General features: G+C 41.1%; 1 protein-coding gene across 1 annotated transcript in view; it reads right to left on the reverse strand.

Moving 5' to 3' along the window:
- Positions 1-21,246, reverse strand: part of AMFR (autocrine motility factor receptor) — a 57,981-nt gene that overhangs the window by 22,992 nt on the left and 13,743 nt on the right. The window contains exons 3-10 of the mRNA XM_007993346.3: positions 18,151-18,315; positions 16,692-16,844; positions 13,998-14,038; positions 13,703-13,835; positions 11,828-11,961; positions 10,572-10,682; positions 5,387-5,577; positions 1,784-1,887 (exon numbers count right to left, since the gene is read on the reverse strand). Of these exons, the coding sequence (XP_007991537.3) occupies positions 1,784-1,887; positions 5,387-5,577; positions 10,572-10,682; positions 11,828-11,961; positions 13,703-13,835; positions 13,998-14,038; positions 16,692-16,844; positions 18,151-18,315 (1,032 nt within the window). The remainder of the gene's footprint in view (positions 1-1,783; positions 1,888-5,386; positions 5,578-10,571; positions 10,683-11,827; positions 11,962-13,702; positions 13,836-13,997; positions 14,039-16,691; positions 16,845-18,150; positions 18,316-21,246) is intronic.

The raw sequence follows: 21,246 nt of genomic DNA on the forward strand, positions 1-21,246 counted from the left end.
GCTCCATCTCATCCCTCCTGTTTTAGCATACATATTACCCCTCAAACAGAACATCTCCAAATGCCTCCTCTAAAATGCTTCCTCTGCCTCTACCCACCCACTCCACCACACTGCCTACCTTACTGCTACCAGAGCACTCATCACCATCAGCAGTCATCTTATTTATATTTATGACCTGTCTCCCCAGTTAGCATCTACCCTACTTGAGAGTAAGACTTGAGTCTACCTTACTGACATTGCAGGTGCTATGCTAGCCACAGTGCCTGTCTCAGGAACAGGCTCTCAGCTCAAATTTGTTCAGTCAGTCAATAAGGATTAACTAATGAATGAACCAACGACCTTCCAAAGCACTGGCCGGGCTTATCCAGGTCAGCCAGAGGCCCTAATCCAAGCAGGACTAAGGTGGTTTGCACTGGATTTGCACTGGTTTGCACATGTTTCTCCATCATTGTAAAATAATAACACATTGCTTTGGAAAAATACAAAGAAACTTGAAGTATTCAAAAAATATCCTTGAGCCAACAACACGCCTCAACATTTCAAGGCACATACACACGTGCATGCATACACACACACACACACACACACACACACAATTTTTGGAGGCGAAGGAGGGAAAGATGGGGAACAAAAACATACATTTGGTGAGCCTCATACAATATTTTTTTTTTTTTTTGAGACAGAGTTTCACTCTTGTTGCCCATGCTAGAGTGTAATGGTGTGATCTCGGCTCACTGCAACCTCCGTCTCCCAGGTTCAAGAGATTCTCCTGCCTCAGCCTCCCAAGTAACTGGGATTACAGGTGCATGCCAACATGCCCAGCAAATTTTTGTATTTTTAGTAGAGACAGGGTTTCACTATATGGGCCAGGCTGGTCTCGAACTCCTGACCTCATGTGATCCACCTGCCTCAGCCTCCCAAAGTGCTGGGATTACAGGCGTGAGCCACCATGCCCAGTCTCTTTGCTTTTTTTAGAGATGGGGTCTCACTCTGTCACCCAAGCTGGAGTGCAATGGTGTGAGTATAGCTCACTGCAGCCTCAAACTCCTGGGCAATCAAGCCATCTGCCTGCCTCGGCCTCACAAAGCTCTGGGATTACAGGAGTGAGCCACAGTGCCCAGCCTCATAAAATTTTTAATGCAAGGCACATCATTCACTCCAGTCGATAATTCCCCAAAATATTTTGGCTAAAGGCTATATGCAGTGGCTCACGTCTGTAATCCGAGCATTCTGGGAGGCCAAGGCGGACGGATCACTTGAGGCCAGGAGTTCGAGACCAGCCTGGTCAACATGGTGAAACCTCGTCTCTATAAAAATTAGCCAGGCATGGTGGTCCATGCCTATAATCCCAGCTACTCGGGAGGCTGAGGCAGGAGAATTGCTTGAACTCAGGGGGTAGAAGGTACAGTAAGCCAAGACTGCACCACTGCACTCCAGCCTGGGCAATGAAGGAAGACCCTGTCTCCAGAAAAAAAAAAAAAAAAATTTTTTTTTTTTTGGCTAAAATCAAAGGAGTCCCAAGGTAGGCCTAGATTACAACAGAGTGAACCTAGTAGTGTTCAGAAAAGGTTAGATTATCCGCCAAAGAAATAAAATGAAAGTTTCAAAATTTAAAACACAGGAATGTAAACAGTCCCAGTAAATAAAAAGAAGCCCCTAAAATTCCTTCTATTCTGCCAGAGCAGAGTAAGACCAACAAGGTCATATACCCAGCACACACGCTCTAGCTGTTCCTTCCCTCCTAATTCCTCGTCATCCTCTTAAAGCAGCTAGCAGGCCTTACCATTGCATTGAGCTGGGAGTTGCTGGCCTGTGTAATACCAAGAATGTTGGTGGTGTGCATCACTTCAACCGAAAAACTTGGCAGCCAGCTCGCAATCCGAGACCCTGAAACAAACAAGAATCCAGCATAAGTTTCAGAGCCCTGACTCTTTCCCCCATCATCTGCTCTCACAGCAGCCGCTGTAATGGCTGGTGTTCACTGAGGGCTTCCTATATGGCAGGCCTCTCATGCCAAGTGTTCCATGTGGACTAGCTCATTTAATCCTCACTACATCCCACATGGTACCTCCTATTATCATTCTCCTAGTATCCTTCTCAAAGATACAGCACTAATACCCTTGGTCTTTGGTCTCTGAGGCACTTAGAAGTTAGGGGACTTGTCCAAGAACACACAGTTTAACTATGATGGCCAAGATGTGAAGCCAGACAGGCAAGCCCTAGAACCCTTCACTGCTGAGCAATCCTGCTTTCCAGGGGGGCTGGATGCAGCCCAGCCCAGCACCCTCACGCGCTCAGCCTGGGAGATGAAGAAGCTTTTCAAGGCTCTAAGCTTCTATAACACATGAGCTTTGGCTCCTCTCTTTCACGAGCTACACAAATGACTATTCATTTGGAGGCATTTTCACATTTACTTTCAGGAAGTATTTTTTCTTTAATCTTAAAAGCCTTGGTTTTCTGATTCAAAATTCTTTTTAAATCATGCTATTCTGCAACACAGGCTTGTAGACTAACAGCACCAAAAAGTCTGCTACTTCTGTTATTTCCCGAAGAAAACAGGAGCCCAAGATACAACAGCACCAAGAATAGGCTGTAAAACAACCCAATATCAAGCTACACGTTTAAGGCTGCTTTTCATTCGTTCACAAAGAAACTCTGATGCATGGAATAGAAAATCAAGTGTGGCCAGGCGCAGTGGCTCACACCTGTAATCCCAACACTTGTGGGAGGCTAAGGCAGACAGATCACAAGGTCAGGAGATCGAGACCATCCTGGCCAGAACGGTGAAACCCCGTCTCTACTAAAAATACAAAAATTAGCCAGGCAGGGTGGCACGTGCCTGTAATCCCAGCTACTTGGGTGGCTGAGGCAGGAGAATCACTTGAACCAGGGAATCGGAGGTTGCAGTGAGCGAGATCGCACCACTGCAGTCCAGCCTGGAGACAGGGTAAGACTCCGTCTCAAAAAAAAAAAAAAAAAGAAAGAAAGAAAATCAAGTGGAATGGCCATCTCAAAGGTCTTGAGATGGGTACAAACAAAATGTACCCATTTAAGAAATGGATACTTATTTCATGTACTAACTAGGGAGAAATACAGTTGAGTTTATCTATTTTGACTAAAGTTTTAGTAGTCATAATTCATAAAATAATGGATTGGATAGCCAGGTCTCATCTCCAATATTGCTAGTATATTTCAGAAGTTTTACCTGGAAGAGCCCTTCATTCACAGCCACCAAACCAGGCCCCCTAAACCCCTCTAACATTCTGGGTGCAGCCAGCCAAGTAGCCCCACCTACTCTTTTGGAAGATATGACTCTACTCCCCCTGGTCCTTTCTTTGAAGGATTTCACCAACATGACACCATCCCCACTGTACCCCATTCTTGAAACTCAAATTGGGGATGTGAATAGCACTACTGCTAACAAAATTCCAGGGACACTTGTGTTATAGTAATAATTATAAGCATGAACTCACAGAATTTAGCGGTACTGGACTGTTGAAAATCAACAGCAGCTTAATGTGAATTAAGGAAGGATGATCAACCAGACCCTGATATGTCACAGCCTTAGAATTTTAAGTGTGGTTTTCATTACAACTCCTTTTAACACTGCTGGGAGGCAGAACATTTATATTTTATGGACAAAGCAACAGGGTTCCAGCTCTGATTCTGCTTGTGGTACTCACTAGAAAGGCTTCTCAATGATCCTTCATTATATGCTTAAATGCTACACAAATGCAATACATTATTAGGAAAGGTTAACTATTGAGCTAATTAAGTGTGCTCCTCGAAGGCATGGTTGATTCAGTTTTACTTCTCCACCCTCCTGCCCCACTCTGCCCATACTGACATGGAATCGGGCAAAATGCCTGGCATCCCTCTGTTTGTTCTATCTCTATCCATCTGTCTATCCATCCATCCCACCTAAATGCTTTCAATTAAAATTGAAATACAGTCAATGCGTAGCTTAACAACAGGGACATGTTCTGAGAAATGTGTTGTTAGGTGATCTCATCGTTGTGCAAACATCATAGAGTATATTTACATAAACCTAAATGGTATAACTTACTCTACACCCAGGCTATATGATATAGTCTACTGCTCTAGGCTACAATCCTGTACAGCATGTTACTGTACTGGAGGCAGTTGTAACACAGTGCTAAGTATTTGTGTATCTAAACATATCTAATAGAAAACATGTAGTAAAAATATGGTACAAAAAAACACAAAACAGTACACCTGCATAGGGCACTTACCAGGAATGAAGCTTGCAGGATTAAGGCTGCTCTAGGTGAGTCAGTGAGTGGTGAAATGTGAAGGCCTAGGACATTACTGTGTGCTCCTGTAGACTTTATAAACACCGTACACTTGGCTACACTAAATTCATGACAAAATGTTTCTTTCTTCAATAAATTAAATTTAGCTTACTATAAGTATTTTACTTCATAAACTTAATTTTTTTTTTTTTTTTTTTTTTTTTTTTTTGGAGACGGAGTCTCGCTCTGTCACCCAGGCTGGAGTGCAGTGGCCGGATCTCAGCTCACTGCAAGCTCCGCCTCCCGGGTTTTCGCCATTCTCCTGCCTCAGCCTCCCGAGTAGCTGGGACTACAGGCGCCCGCCACCTCGCCCGGCTATTTTTTTTGTATTTTTTTAGTAGAGACGGGGTTTCACTGTGTTAGCCAGGATGGTCTCGATCTCCTGACCTCGTGATCCGCCCGTCTCGGCCTCCCAAAGTGCTGGGATTACAGGCTTGAGCCACCGCACCCGGCCATAAACTTAATTTTTAACTTTTTGACTCTTGTAGTTAACACTTAGCTTAAAATCCAAACACCCTGTACAGCTATTAAAAATATTTTCTTTTTTATTCTGCAAGAGTTTTTCTATTTCTAAAAGTTTTAATTTTACTTTTTAAATTTTTTTGGCTAAAAACTAAGATACAAACACACACATCAGCCTAAGCCTACACAGGTCAGGAGCATCAGTATCACTGTGGTCCACCTCCACCTCTTGTACCACTGGAAGGTCTTCAGGGGCAGTAACACGCATGGAGCTGTCATCTTCTAGAATAACAATACCTTATTCTGGAACCTCCTGAAGGACCTGCCTGAGGCTGCTTTACAGTAAATTGTTTTTCTATGTAAGTATGAGTACACTTTAAAATAATGATAAAAATTGTAGTAAATACCAGGCCACAGGAATTTTTTAGGTCCATTATCATCTTATGGGACCATTGCCGTATATGCGGTTTGTCATGGACTGAGATGTCGTTATGGGGCACATGACTGTATAATATTAAACTGGTCTGTACAGGGCAATTTATAATTAAAATAGTATCTGCCTAGGGGAGAACATCCCTTAGGTATAGTTTTAGAGGTTGAAACCAACTAACCATCGAAATGGAAGAAGTGATTGTGTTGGTTTAAGCGAGGTCTCCCTTCGGCTGCTGCTACAGGAACCAAATTCTCATCCAAATTCTCTCCTTGATGGTCTTCCCTGACACGATTATTGTCGGCAATATTAAGAGACATTCTGCATGTTGGACAGGAGGTGTCTTGTTCTAGCCAGGAACGAAGACAGGAGCTACCAAAAAGTCCAAAAGAACATAAGTCAGCATCCTCGATTGTTCCTTAGCATACTTTGTGAGAATTCACCCAGAAGTACTCTGGATCTACCAAATGTGCTCCAATTTGATTTTCTCTCCACCACTAGTGAGATTCAAGTGTTGAGAAGCATTTATGGACATTACCTCTTTGCCCTACTTCACTTTAATACACTTCCAGCGTGTCCTGCTGGGAACATGAATTCTTTACCATATGAAGTCATCTACCAAGCTCCTGGTTGTGATCCCTTTTCAATGGGACTTCCTAGCATGGCTCACCATCTTCTCATCCAATTCTATTTGGCTACTTCAAAATCCATGTGGCTGAATCATCCAACACCCTGGCCTCTCATATCCTTGAGTCCTCCACTCTGACGCTCACATCTTTCACTCTGCTTTAGCTACCACTAGCACAGTCATAGCCTTGGCCTTGTCTTCAAAATCTTGATGTCAAAAATCTCACTCGTTCACTCAAGCTCCTCTCCTTCCAACTCACTTATCTGGCACCAAACTTGCTAAGACCTCCCATCTGCTTTTTCCTCAAGCATGACAGCCCTACAGGTCCTTACCTCCCCGTTCCCCTGGCTCACCTGTAACTTCTCCTCTCCATTCACCACCTCAACCTCCTCCACCCTCTTCTCTTTGCATGCTGCTTTCCCAACAAGGCTGAAGCTTCTTTTGCCCTCTCTCAGGAGATGATAATGCCTTAATTATGGTAGACACTCAGTAAATACTTGAGGTGTACATTAAAGGAAAGGATACTAGAGTAAGAAGTAGAAAATGTGAGATCAGTCCCAATTCTCCCTCTAACTAGCTGTGTGATCCAGGCAAACCCTTCAGCCTCTCTTGACTAGTCCTCTCCACTAAAGAATGAGACGGCTGGATGAATTAATCTCCAAGGTCCCTCCCATTTTATGAGAATTTGTTATCTTTCTCTAAGGCTGCAAGTAGGCACTCAATAAAAATGCTGTATCTTCTTTTAAATATCTATGAACATGTGTAGATATAAAGTTATAAAGGAAAACCTCACCATAATACAATAATCCTCAGAGTCTCCAGCAACCAAATGGTACATAAGTAACAGGAGTTTCCTAGAGGCCAAGATAGAGCTACTTCTTACTCACTCCGTGTCATGAGAGTGTGTGACAGTCGTGTTCCAAAATAATGTCATCTGTATGTATATACCCAACTCTATCATATTTTGCAATAATTAAATACCTATAATTTGTCTGTGATAATTTAGTCAAATAAGTGATTTTTTTAAAGTCCACTTCTCCTAGTGACACCCTGAAATCACACCACTAGTAGAATAACATTAGCCTTGCGGGGGATTACAAAAGTATGCAAGATCCTTGCCTTCCAATAACGCTACACTGTGACATACTTTTTATAAGCAAATCTAAATTTATTTCACAGAGTGCAAAATCCTCCCACATTAAATATAACAGCCTAAAAACTCCAAGGTGAGTACAACTAGTTAGATATAGTTTTCTGTTTTAAAAAAAAATGCTAGAGTTCCTTAACTGAGATAAATCAAACTTTGGAGAGAAAACGGATCTATTCACTGGACTCTGAAATGTTGTAAAAATATCCTCTATAGCAACAAATTATCTAGCTATTGTGTCTACAATAGGCATTACCTTTATCACAAATTAAAATGAATTTGCCTTAGATTCTCAGCACACAATCATTCCCAAAGCTACAAAGTAAAGCCAACGAAGAGCACATCCTAACAACTATTTGTTCACTCAACCCGAGGCAGATAAGTGTTTTAAAATTAAATCCTAACTCTTAAGCAACCACTGAGTAAAGAAGAAATCACTTGGGAAATGAGACACCTTGAGACAAATGAAAACAAAACCACAGCGTATCCAAACTTATGAGATGCAGTGGAAGCAATGCTCAGAGGCCAATTTGTAGCAGAAAATGCCTAAAAAGAAGAAAGCTCTCAAGTCAAAAACCTAACTTTATGCCTATAGAACCAGAAAAATAGCAAACTAAACCCAAAGCCAACAGAGGTATCTAGAGTAATTCATAGAGACAAAATATAGAATGGTGGTTGCCAAGGGCTCCGGGAGAAACAGAGAGGGACTTGCTGTATACTGGAGACAATTTCAGTTTCATAAGATGAAAAAGTTCTGGAGACAGATGGTGATGAAGGCTACACAACAATATGACTATACTCCATGCCACCAGACCATATACTTAAAATAGCTAACAGTAAATTGTTATATTTTACCAGAATAAAAAAACTATATTTAAGAATTATTACTAAAAAACAAAACAAAATTCACCATAATGAGATAACACTTCACACCCACAAGAATGGCTATAACAACAAAAATAGAAAATGACAAGTGTTGGCAAGATTTATGAAGAAACTAGACCCCTCAGGTATTGTTGGTGGGAATATCAAGTGGTACAGCTGCTGCAGAAAACAGTTTGGCATTTCCTCAAAAGTTAAACAGAATTATCACGTGATCCAGAAATTCCACTCCTAGGCATATACCCAAAAGAAGTGGGAACAAGTCCTCAAACAGATACTTCTCACAAGCACATGTTCCTACCAGCATTATTCACACAATAGTCAAAATGTGGAACAACCCAAATGTCCACCAATGGATGAATGGATAAACTAATTGTTTAATTTATAAAATTACTTAAATTCACCCATAAAAAGTAATGAAGTACTGATACATGCTACAACTTGGATGACCTCAAAAAATACTAAGCAAAAGACGTCAGTCACAGAAAGTCACGTTAATATGATTCCTTTATATGAAATGTCCAGAATAGGTAAATCCATAGAGACAGAAAGTGGATTAGTGGTTGCCAGGCGATGGAGAAGGAAGGAATGAAGACTGCTTACTTAGTGACTATGAGGCGCTATTGTGGAGTGATAAAAAGGTTTTGAAACTAGCGAGAAGGGTGGTTGCATAACATTGTGAACACATTAGCAGCCACTGAACTGTACATTTTAAAATGGTTAAATGTATATTATCTGAATTTTGCCTCAAAGAAATTAAATCATAGAATTAATCTAACATATGCTTGAAGATATTATTTCTGAGCTAAAATAGAGTTATTCTGAGTTTATTCTTCCCAATTAGCCTCCAAGCTCCTTAGGGGCTAACTGAAATAATTTTGAGAAATGTGTGCAAATTCCCTGGTCTTCCCAACCTCAACGAACGTGCACCGCTCTACACCCAACTGTCCAACCCGCACAACTAGGGAAACCCTGGCACCTCTTTCATTCCTCACTTTCCCTCGGCCGGTCTAGCACCACATCCTTCCTGATCCCCTCAAATCTGTCTTCTCACTAACTCTACTTCTACCACCAGAGTCCAAGTTACAATTTCTTTTTTTTTTTTTGAGACGGAGTTTCGTTCTTGTTGCCCAGGCTGGAGTACAATGGTGTGACTTCAGCTTACTGCAACCTCCACCTCCCAGGTTGAAGCAATTCTCCTGCCTCAGCCTCCCAAGTAGCTGGGATTACAGGCACCCGCCACCACGCCCAGCTAATTTTTTTGTATTTTTAGTAGAGGTGGGGTTTCACCATGTTGGTCAGGCTGGTTTCAAACTCCTGACCTTGGGTGATCCACCTGCCTCAGTGTCCCAAAGTGCTAGGATTACCCCTGAACCACTGCAGCCATTACTAACCAATCCCCCTGGATCTCTTCAAACAGCAAATCTTACCCGCCAATCCTTACTTAATGTTCAACAGCATCTCACCACTCCCAGTGGTCCTCCAGACCCTGCCTATGTGTCTTCTGCCTCAGCGGACACCCCTGTCCTTTACTCTCTGGGATCGGCCACACAGCTTCTCTTTTAGTCTCTTCCATTTCTTCCTGCTGCACAGATGCACCCTCTCTCTCAAGTACCTAGTACCACCTGATCCCTCTTTTTGTTGACTTAACTCCTACTTATCCTCAAGAGTCACTTCCTTCAAGTTTGAGTCAGATTTTTTCATTACAAGCTCTCAAGAACCATGTTCCTTTGCTTTAAAGCACTTATCTCATTGATACTTTAAAATTCATAAATATGCCTGGTTCTGATTCATGTTTGAATCCTCCGTTCGACTGTAAGCTACAGGAAAGCAATGACCACACTAGTCATTTTCATTTTATTCCCAGAGCCTAACACAGCACTCAGCACATTAAATTAAAAAAAAAAAAAAAAAAATTCTGTCAACAATGTGTTGAGTTACTGAGACTCTAGCTCCAAAGCCCTATATGAAAAAGAAGAAGAAAAACCCTTTGAGACTATAAAATAAAGAAAGGAAGATTAAAGCTGCAAAGATCAGAACTTTCCCAATATGCAAAATTGAAAACACATGCAAAAGGCCAAAAGATACCTCAAGGTCCATTAACATCAAAACATCAAACTTATACACACAGTCATTTATGTGAGACAGACAGAGCCCCAGTGACATCTTAGATCTACTTCCATCTGGAAGGATTACAGAAGAGACTATTTGTAATCCTTGATAACAGACACAGCTCTTTTGTGCTGTTTAGTGGTCCTGGTCTACTCCCCATCTCAATCCACTTCTCTGGTGAGATTTTAGGCTTCTTTTGGGCATATACAAATGCAAAATTATATATTCTCTCTCTCCCAGTTAGATAATAAGCTGTCTGAAAATAAGGACTCCCTGCTAATCCTTTCTTTTAAATCTTACAGACATATTTGCTGTACTTCAGAGCTAAAATGGAGAAGAAATATGAAGACAGCTACCATACCCAGAAATTAAGATGGCAAACTATGGGAGGGAAACAGTCCTATGATGTAGGGAAGAGGCTAAGGAACAAAGAAGGACACCCAAGAGCTTCCCAGAACATGCAGTGCCAGCAGCAAGGCCAGGCGGAGGTAATGTCCCCACTCCTCCACTAGGATGAGTCTCAAGCCTGGGTACAAAAAGCACCCACACACCCTGGACAGAACACCCGTCCCACAAGGCCCTTCACAAAGCTCCTACTTGTGGAAAAGATGTCCGCAGGGCAGTTTCCGCGCAGCCTGCATGGAGTCCCAACAGATGGCACAGTCGTCATTGTTGACAGCCAGCTCCTCTGGAGTTGCAACTGCAAACCTGTGGAAACAAAACAAGCCCAGCAGGAACCTCGGTCAGTTCCACACACACACTAAACACCACTTGATAGACTGCGCCTATATCACAGCACAGTTACAGAGAAAGCATGTTCAGCAAAACATTCTTGATAATCAAAAATATAATTTACCTTCAAAGCCCATTAAAAAGTGAGTGAGAAACTTATGCACAGGAACTTTATCTAAATAATGGCTGCTAGGCCAAGTGCGGTGGCTCATACCTGTAATCCTAGCACTTTGGGAGGCCGAGGCAGGAGGATCATGAGGTCAGGAGTTCAAGACCAGCCTAACCAACATGGTGAAACCCCGTCTCTACTAAAAACGCAAAAATTAGCCAGGTGTGGGGGTGGGCGTCTGTAATCCCAGCTACTCAGGAGGCTGAGGCAGGATAATCGCTTCAACCCAGGAGGCGGAGGTTGTGGTGAGCCGAGATTGCGCCACTGCATTCCAGCCTGGTGACAATGCGAGACGACGTCTCCAAAATAGTAATAATAACAATGACTGCTGTTAGTGAAGACCTCAGAGAACATATCCAGACAAATCAGAGAAGTAAGGCCCCCAGAGATCCAATCTGTGTCCCTGGCCACAAAGAAGTGATCCAGGCTGTCCCCCTGGGCACAAAGAGGATACCCATTAATCTTGCACCTCCAGGCATGGTTTAGCCTCAGCTTGGCAAAAGAGTGCCTCCTTCAATAAGGTTAAGTATGTGTGTGTAAACATGCATATGCAGAGAATAACTGAGACCCACTTTCACGAAATGAGCAGGACAGAAGCCCAATGGAGCATCTATTTGATAATAATGACAATAAAATCATGACGAATAAGAGCCTAATACTGAACACTACATGCCCAGTACTATTCTAAATACACGAATTATCTCACCAAATTCTCCCAAAAGTTCAGGCAGAAGGTTCTGTTTTCATCCCTAATTTAGAGATGAAGTAAACTGCCCCAAATCACCCAGCACCTAAGAGGGGATTCACACCTGGGCAGTCTGACTCCAGAGCCTCTCCTCTCCACCACTCTGTTAGCAGTTTACAAACATACATTCTGACATACTCTGGAATCTGTTGTTATTAAAAAGCTAAAATGAGTAAACTTAGGCAACATCAACTTGTGTTTCCTCACCTGGCCTCCATGTTCCCAACCACACGCAGATAGTTCTTGTGCCGACGAATTCGACGCTGCACCTCATGAAACAGGTAACGAAGCTGCATAAAGATGACCAGGCTAGCCATGGATAACCAGATGTTGCCAAATAACTTAGAAAGAAAGAGAGTAAAATACACGGTAAAAGTGAACATGAACTTGCTAGTGATGAGGGCGCAGTATGCAGCAGCAGCTCTTCACTGTTGGTGATGGTGAACTGCAATATTTTTCAGAAAGGAAATACACAGATGTATCTCATTACTCTAAACAAGGCACATCCTCGTCTGCCTAGGTGCTCCACTGCCAGTCATCTTTCCTGATAAACTCATCAGAAACGGAAAAGCTTTATGCAAAAAGATGTCTATCCATGAAATTATAAAAGAGAAAATATGAAAATGAACAAAATGCCCAGCAGAAGAACAGTTAGGTTGTAAACTTATATAATGTAAAATTATATACTCATTAATTACATTTATTTATATTATACAACTACATATTACACTATTATATTTGTATATATAACAGTTCTGAAGGTCAATTATGGGAAGACAGTATTAGATAAATAAAAAAAGATATAACTAATTTTATCAAACTAATACATGATAAAAAAATATGTAAAAATGTGAAATAGCAAACAACCGAATATAATCTAAATAACCCACTGTGAGATGTGGTTTATTAAATCATGAGACAGCTATCTGAAGACATTTTTATCCTGAAAGTATTAAAATGGCTTAGAAGAACTGATGCTAGCATAGGAAAATGTTCATAATACATTAGTTTTTTTAAAAACTATATGTCTATATGTCTAAAATATCTCAATTTATGAAGGTATGTACTCAAATACATAAAAAGAAGCAGTTAAACACAACAAAATCTTCAGGAAACAAGCATGAGGAAAAAAATTAAAATTTAAAAAAAGAAGACAAAAAAATCTTAACAGTTATCTTTGGCCATTTGTCCCCTTTTTGAGGGGGGAGGGAGGCTTTTTTTTTTTTGAGATGGAGTCTCACCCTGTCACCCAGGCTAGAGTGCAGTGGTGCGATCTCAGCTCACTGCAACCTTCATCTCCCAGGTTTAAGCAATTCTCTGCCTCAGCCTCCCCAGTACCTGGGATTATAGACATGAGCCACCACGTCCGGCCGAGCTTTTTTTTTTAAAAAAAAGAAATACATGCTTTCTTTAAAAAGTATGTTTTCAAAGTTTCTTTCAAAAAGCAGACTTAGAAATTTGCCATGTCTAGCCCAATAATTTTTAAATGATACTTACTGGGCTTATAATTTAAATAAACGGCCCACCAACTATTTTAATTCTCACCATTACTAGATCACTGAAAGGCCAACCAATGAAGTAGATCTATGACACTGTAACTTCTAACATATCAAAGTAAAATGTAAACAATGATGGTAGTAGGAATGTAGGAATTAAGTATAAAGACTTTTTTTAATTACAAAGATGGAAAATGTATGAATCCATGAAGTAGCTAACACTGCAGGAATTCCCATTACCACCTACAAAGTAACTGCTAAATATTTAAAGCCATAGAAACTGGGGAAAGGCAGCTCCTTACTTTCATGCTAAAAGAATAATCTATTGACTTGGTCAGCAGAGTTAACTAAGTCTTCCAGGACAACAAACATCTCCTGAGTTAGGCACCAGCCAAAGCAATTCCATGACACTGCCTTACACCCAGTGGCAAAAAGAGGGAGGGTTTGCAGCCACATTCATTTTTAGTCTTTTAAGTAGTCCATCCGCATCTTATTCCTAAAGTTTCATTTTTTCATAAAGAAACCATTACTGTTCCTGATTCTGAAAGGCCTGCCCTCTGTGAGAGCTTCTTCTGAGGAAACTTACCAACATGTGAATATGGTGCATGAGGTCCAGGGACAGGAGAGTGAGCTCCATGACGAAGTCTGTGTAATAGACGTACGTCCCCTTCCCTTCCCACGTCCCTTCGTGATTGAGGTCCCAGAGGTGAATTACGTATCTGTAATGAAGAGAGAAAACACCTTAGTAATTCACTGTTACAACTGAATTTGGTTTAATCATATTGTAATTTAGTCAGATTTTTATATATTTCATACCTGCTACATCTTAAAATCAACTGTATGAGTAGGCCTCAATCACCTCCCTCTCCAGTTTCACTCACCGTAAAATCACATGCGCAGTCCTCACTGTCACAAGAAGAGACTATAAAAAAGGATATTTTCTTTTTAGTAAAATTTAGCGTTGCTCAGACCAAACTTATTTTTATAAAATGATAAAAGACAAACATTTCTCAGTTCAATTAAAAAGATTGTTCAAGTTTACCCATTATTTTATTTTCTCTGCTTCAAAGTTCCATAAAATATTTTTATGACATAGAAACTCAACTTTTATTGAGGAAAAGTCCTGTTAATAGGTGACAACCAATTACACCTATCCCCTGGGAATCCCCCTACAATCTTGAGGTTTATCCTGGTAGTTTGACCATCAATTCTATTTCACACAGTATTAAGTCACTATCACTGATTACTCAGAAGGGTGATGCTGTAACTCCAAGTATAGTTCAGGTACTGCTATCGTAGACATGAGGACCTGCTCTCTCCCTAGTGCTTTGTGCACTCCCTTTGTCCACCAGCAGAAAAAAGAATGAAAGCAAGCAAAAGCAAAATAAGGCCAGCCACATCACACCTTTAATCCCAGCACTTTGGGAGACCAAGGCAGGAGGATTGCTCAAGCTCAGGAGTTCAAAACCAGCCTGGGCAACATGGTGAAATCCCATCTCTACAAAAAACACAAAAATTAGATGGGCATGGGGGCACGTGCCGGTAGTCCCAGTTACTTGGGAGGGTGAGGTGGGAGGATGGATTGAGCTTGGGAGGTGGAGGCTGCAGTAAGCAGAGAGATTACACCACAGCACTCCAGCCTGGGTGACAGAGCCAGACCCTAGACTCTGTCAAAAGCGAGAGGAGAGGAGAGGAGAGGAGAGGAGAGGGGAGGGGAGGGGAGGGGAGGGGAGGGGAGGGGGGGGGGAGGGGAGGAAGGAGAGAAGGGGAAAGGGGGAGGGGACGGGCAGACAAAATAAGCCTCTTGTGGCTTTTTTTTTTTTTTTTTTGTAGAGACAAGGTCTGTCTATGTTGGCTAGGCTGGTCTTGAAGGGTATTTTTTATTATAGAAATTGATGGCCAGGCACAGTGGCTAACACCTGTAATCCCAGCACTTTGGGAGGTCAAGGCAGGCCGATTGCTTGATCTCAGGAGTTCAAGACCAGCCTGGTAACATGGCAAAACCCCATCTCTACAAAAAAAATCAAAAATTGGCCTGGTATGGTGGTTCATACCTGTGGCCCCAGCTACTGGGGAGACTAAAAAGGGAGGATCACTTGAGCCCACAAGGTGGAAGTTGCAGTGAGCTGAGATCGCATCACTGCACTCCAGACTGGGCAACAGAGTGAGACCTTGTCTCAAAAAATATATATATATTTTTCATTAAGAAAAAAGTCCTCTTAATCTAGTAGAATAAAACTATTACACTGTTTATGTTTTAGATTAAATTCCCATTTGTAAGTGAAAAATATTTTACAGGAGAAACACTATTGAATATAAGAAATGATTTAGTTTAAAGTATCAAATCTGTAATATGATAAATTATCTTAAAAGAATAAACACTAACAAGCTAAAATAAAAGTATATACTATAGTATGATCTGACAGGCCTAAGTTAATTGGGTTTATTTTTAGGTATATCTTTTTCAAAGTTTGGACTAATATTAGCTGAAAGTTAGAGAACCAAAAGAAGGCAAATGTAAGTAGCAATCTAACTGTGCTTTGCAATATAATATACCTAAAGCAAATAAGTCAGTATAAATAGATTTTTCAACAGGTTTTGTGTCAAGATGAAATACAGTTGCATATTTTTAAAATACAGAAAGTATTCACCTAAGATTACATATCCTAGTGTTTATATTAGAACTATTGTATTTTAATTATAATATTATAATATGATAATTAACCTTATATATTTAAATGTTCCTTTTCTAATTTTACTTACACTACTAAATGTACTCCAAAATGAATGCTGTCAAACAGAAATAAACTTTAACTCTGCTCTACCAAATTCCCAATTAGTAGTTCAAATTTAGTAAGTGTTTTGATATTAGCCAATTAGCTTCAGTTTATCTAATATCTCATTTTTTAATAAATAATACTAATTATGGGTATTTTGCCTTTGGCCTAAGGAAAAAGCAAATACAGCCATTAAATATAAGGACATACAAAGAATTTTTTTTTTTTTTTTTTTTTTTTTGAGACGGAGTCTCGCTCTGTCACCCAGGCTGGAGTGCAGTGGCGTGATCTTGGCTCACTGCAACCTGTTCCTCCTGGGTTTAAGCAATTCTCCTGCCTCAGCTTCCCAAGCACATGGGACTACAGACGTGCACCACCATGCCCAACTAATTTTTTTTTTTGTATTTTTAGTAGAGATGGGATTTCACAATATTGGCCAGGCTGGAGAATTTTTATTTCTACTGAACAGAAATTGGTATTTTCAGAAAGGTTTAAAAGAGTAAAAAATTTTTAAATCTTAAAATATTCATGAATAGACCAGATTTTTCCTTCAAAATTTACATATTCATCATTTTGTAAAATCTTTATCCCCTATGTAAAGAAAGAATTACATAAAATACCACACAAAAGCATTCAGTACCAGTACCCAGCACACAAAAAGGAACTGAAATGCTTGTTAAAACGAAAGACCAAATATCCATCTGTCATTTCCTGGGTGAAAATAACCTGTCAACCATCCAGCTTCCTTGAAAACAGACAGAAACACAATCTGAGAAAGTCCTGCGTCCAGCATCTCACCTCTGCAGCCATGAAAGCCAAGGTGTGCATTCCGTGGGTGTAGCCGGTGATGCAGCAGACGGCCGCCAGTCCACAACAAGAAAGCAGCATGGCAACCAACAGGGACAGGACTCGACCGTGGCTGCTCATTGGCGTGGTGGGCGAGAAGGAAAGCTGAAATGCACACAGTGGGAAACTGCTCATTCTTCTTCGTGGAAGTGTTAAACTTCACTGAGAAATTCAAGGCCAATCTTGGCTTCTCTACTTAGGGTTCTGTGCTAAGCACAGAAAAGCATCCCACTACTATACGGTCCTATTCTACAATAACCCAAATATGAGCATGAGCTGATATTTAGAGATCCTTGTCATTTAATATACTGAATATAACAATATGCATTATATTTTTATCCCTTACTCTCAAGGATCCTCCTAGCACTGGGATTATAAACCCCTAGAAGCAATGTTCTGAGGGTATACAACTCTCTCCTCTCACCTTCAACAGGACTCAGGACACTGCCTGTTCTGTTGTATTTCTTTCTTAATCTTGCTCTAGTCCTCCTCTCTGAAATTGGCATTCCCAGTCTATTAGGGCTAGAACAACTGAAATGCAATCCAGGCGCAGATTTACCACTATTACAATGTGATATCAGCACTATGCAAGGAGAGGCAACTGTCTGAAAAGAAGGCCTGGAGCTGTAACTCCTGAGGTCGCAGGCGGAGATTTAAAAAACCAGTTTGGGAGGTTAGAAGTTCCTGTTTGTGGCTTCAAATGAGGGTTGAATGTGAAAGAAATAAAGGTTTGAGAGTGAGATTAACTCACACCAAGGTGCAAGGTCCATGTGGACTGGGTAAAGACAGGGAAAAACAAGGCCCTGGAGTGGGTTTAACTGAGGGGCAGCATTGTAGGTGCACATTTATCTGGGACTCATGAGACTACTTCAGGTCACTAATGGGTGGGGGTTCACCCATACAGCTATGATCTGAAACCAAGTGACAGATCTTGTACCAGACATAAAAGGATTCACTTCTGCAACCAAGGAAGCTAAGGGAACTAATTCAGTCCTGGCCCGGGGTGGAAAGAGTATAAACTAGTCAGAAAGAAGAGCTCCAGGAACCAGGGTAAGCTGGGGGAGACAGAAGGAGACTGGAACAGAAAATATCTAGAAAAGACCAGATTTTCTTGTTTATGTATCAAGGTTTCCTTGCACTGTGAACAAAACAGTCTGCATAGGTGAAGTGACCCCACGTGAGCTGTAATGTAAACACTATGGGATTGGGAAGACAGCTCACCAGGAGACTACGATTCTGCATCTCTTAGCTGCTGTAGAAAGTTCTTCAAGAAACAGGCAATGGGGGCCTGATCTAGAAGTCTTCCCAGGAGAGCCACCTTGACCATGCCTGCTGTGGCTCATTCACGTTACACAATTCAAAGCTGGCAAACGTGTGACTAAGCAAGCCAAAAGCTTGGCTAAAAACTCACATATTCAAATCGATCCTTGCAGAGCTGAACCATCAGGTGCAGAAAGACAAGTCCGGCAAACCAGAGGCACCACATGACCACCTCTTCCACTGTTTGGACATTCAGCACACCAAAGATGAAAATGAACTTGTAGAAAATAAAATTCCAAAATTTGTCTTTGAGATGCTAAAAAAGAAAAATGTTTATGAAGGTGAGTACTATCACACCTACCCCATTTGAGGGAAGTTACCATAACAAAAGCTGGTTTCTATGGAAGATGTATTCCACACTTGGCTTTCTAACACTTGTCCTCAAGAAAACAGAAGAAAAAACAAAAAGCAGCCATCTGAACAGAGGTAAGACACCCAGAAAGTAATCTGTAAACTCTGGACTATAACCTAAATCAATTATGGTATGTTAGCTATTCAAAGGATAGTGATATGAGTTTAATAACTTATGTATTAAGAAATAGGCCTGATGCAGTGGCTCATATCTGTAATCCCAGCACTTTTGGAGGCCGAGGCAGGTGGACAGCTTGAGCTCGAGTTTGAGATCAGCCTGGGCAACATGGTGAAAACTCATCTCTACCAAAAAAAAAAAAAAAATACAAAAATTAGCTGGGAGCGGTGGTGCACACCTGTAGTCCCACCTACTCAGGAGGCTAAGGTGGGAGGATTGCTTGAGCCCAGGAGGTCGAGGCTACAGTGAGCCATCATCATGCCACTGCACTCCAGCCTGGGCGACAGAGCAAGACCATCTCTCGCCGGGCGCGGTGGCTCAAGCCTGTAATCCCAGCACTTTGGGAGGCCGAGACGGGCGGATCACGAGGTCAGGAGATCGAGACCATCCTGGCTAACACGGTGAAACCCCGTCTCTACTAAAAATACAAAAAACTAGCCGGGCGAGGTGGCGGGCGCCTGTAGTCCCAGCTACTCCAGAGGCTGAGGCAGGAGAATGGCGTAAACCCGGGAGGCGGAGCTTGCAGTGAGCCGAGATCTGGTCACTGCACTCCAGTCTGGGCTACAGAGCAAGACTCCGTCTCAAAAAAAAAAAAAAAGACCATCTCTCAAAAAAAAGAAAAAAATGCTTACATTTTTAATGCACAATGAAAAAGAATGGCAAGGGCTATCATTTTTACTACTTCTACCTTCTAGATTCTCACACAATAGAAAAGATTAGACTTTTTTAAAAAAATTATTAAATTAAAAAATAACACAATCACTTGCCAGCCCATAATAAATGGGGCATAAAAAGGACAAAGAAAACAAAAAATGATGCCTTAACATTTTTATGAATTTTCTTGTCTTTTCCCTATGTGCAAGACACATTAATTTTTGCACAATGCTTTCTTTCACCTATCGTATTGTGAGAACCTTACCAATGTCAATGAGTATTCTCTGAATATACCAATATACCGTTTTAATGGCTAAAGATGGACACTGAAACGGTTTTAAAATTTTCACCATTCAAAGAAACATTATAATGAGGGCCAGGCGTGGTGGCTCACACACAAAATCCCAGCGTTTTGGGAGACCAGAGCAAGCGGATCACTTGAGCCCAGGAGTTCGAGACCAGCCTGGGTAACATGGCAAAATCCTGTCTCTACTAAAAATACAAAAATTAGCTGAGCAGTGGCACATGCCTGTAATCCCAATTACTCAGAAGGCTGAGGCACGAGAATTGCTCGAACCTGGGAGGTGGAGGTTGCAGGGAGCCATGATCATGCCACTGCACTCCAGCCTGGGCAACAGAGCGAGACTCTGTCTCAAAAAAAAAAAAAGAAAAAGAAAAAATGGTGCTGAATATTTTTGTATGTATCTTTGTATGAGTTACTTCAGCACTGTCAAATCAAAAATTGCAAATGTTTTTATGGTTTATAGTAAAATCTACCTAACTTCCAAATCAGTCCTGTAAGTGTATATTCTCATGGGCAGTGTGCATGCATATTTGCTTTACTGTACTCTTTTACACAGAGGGCTTCCAGTTTTAACAATCTTCACTAACCCTGAAATAGGAGAGCAATAAGGAGGGTCTAGTTCACCCCACATGTTAAAATAGACTATCAAGCCGTCTGGGGGCTCAGGGAGAACTAAGTGAAGAGGATAAGAATGGAAGCATGATTCTAAGTATACTTTTTTTTTTTTTTTAAAAGAGACAGGATCTCACTCTGTCATCCTGGCTGGAGTACAGTGGCCCAGTCATAGCTCACTGTAGCCCCAATCTCCTGGGCTCATGTGATCCTCCCACCTCAGCCTCCTGAGTAGCTGGGATTACAGGCACATGACATCATGCCTGGCTAATGTTTTTTATATATATATTTTACAGAGATGGGGGCTCCCTCTGTTGCCAAGGCTGGTCTCAAACTCCTGGGCTCAAGTGATCCCACCTTTGTCTCCCAAAAGAATGCTTTTATATGTAATTTGGAACCATGTAATTGTTTCACAAATTCAAAAAATAAACAGAAAAAAGCAAAATGTACTACAAATTAATAACGTGACTCCTTAAAGATTTTGAGAACTTAAATGCACTGTACTCTGACCAGACATCTTTCGTAGAGAACAAAATAAAGTGGAAAAAACTCATAGACTATGCCCTAACTCGATCCACCAAAAGGGAAGAGACCCCCCAGTAACAATGAGCACACTCAGTCAGTATACAACTTGGCTTCTAAATATCATTGCCCAATAACATGAACTAGGAATCACTGGTGAATGTCTGTTTCCAGACCTGGTACAGGGAAAGTACAAGGTGAACTTAGGACATTTTGTGCCCTGGTTTTGAATGATACTGCCACTTGGCTCTGCCATTTAGTTTCTGTGTGACCTTGGGAAAGTCACTTAACATCCCTGTGCTTTAGTTTCCTCATCTATACAATAGGTCTTACAATAACAGCATATACCTCATAGAATTTTGGGGGGAATTACACATAATATATGTGAAATGGTTAGATAAGTGCCATACTAGGCACTAAGCACTCAAAAAAAAAATCAAAAAGCTTCCTTGCTCTAAACCTCCACTTAACATTTTAATCATTTTAGATATTCGATGTCTTTGCCTCTAGCATTACTCTATTTCTAGAACTTTAAGCACCCACAGAGCAAACCCATGTCAATCCTA

Source organism: Chlorocebus sabaeus, chromosome 5 (genome assembly GCF_047675955.1).
Source record: "Chlorocebus sabaeus isolate Y175 chromosome 5, mChlSab1.0.hap1, whole genome shotgun sequence".
In the NCBI taxonomy this organism is placed as follows: domain Eukaryota; kingdom Metazoa; phylum Chordata; class Mammalia; order Primates; family Cercopithecidae; genus Chlorocebus; species Chlorocebus sabaeus.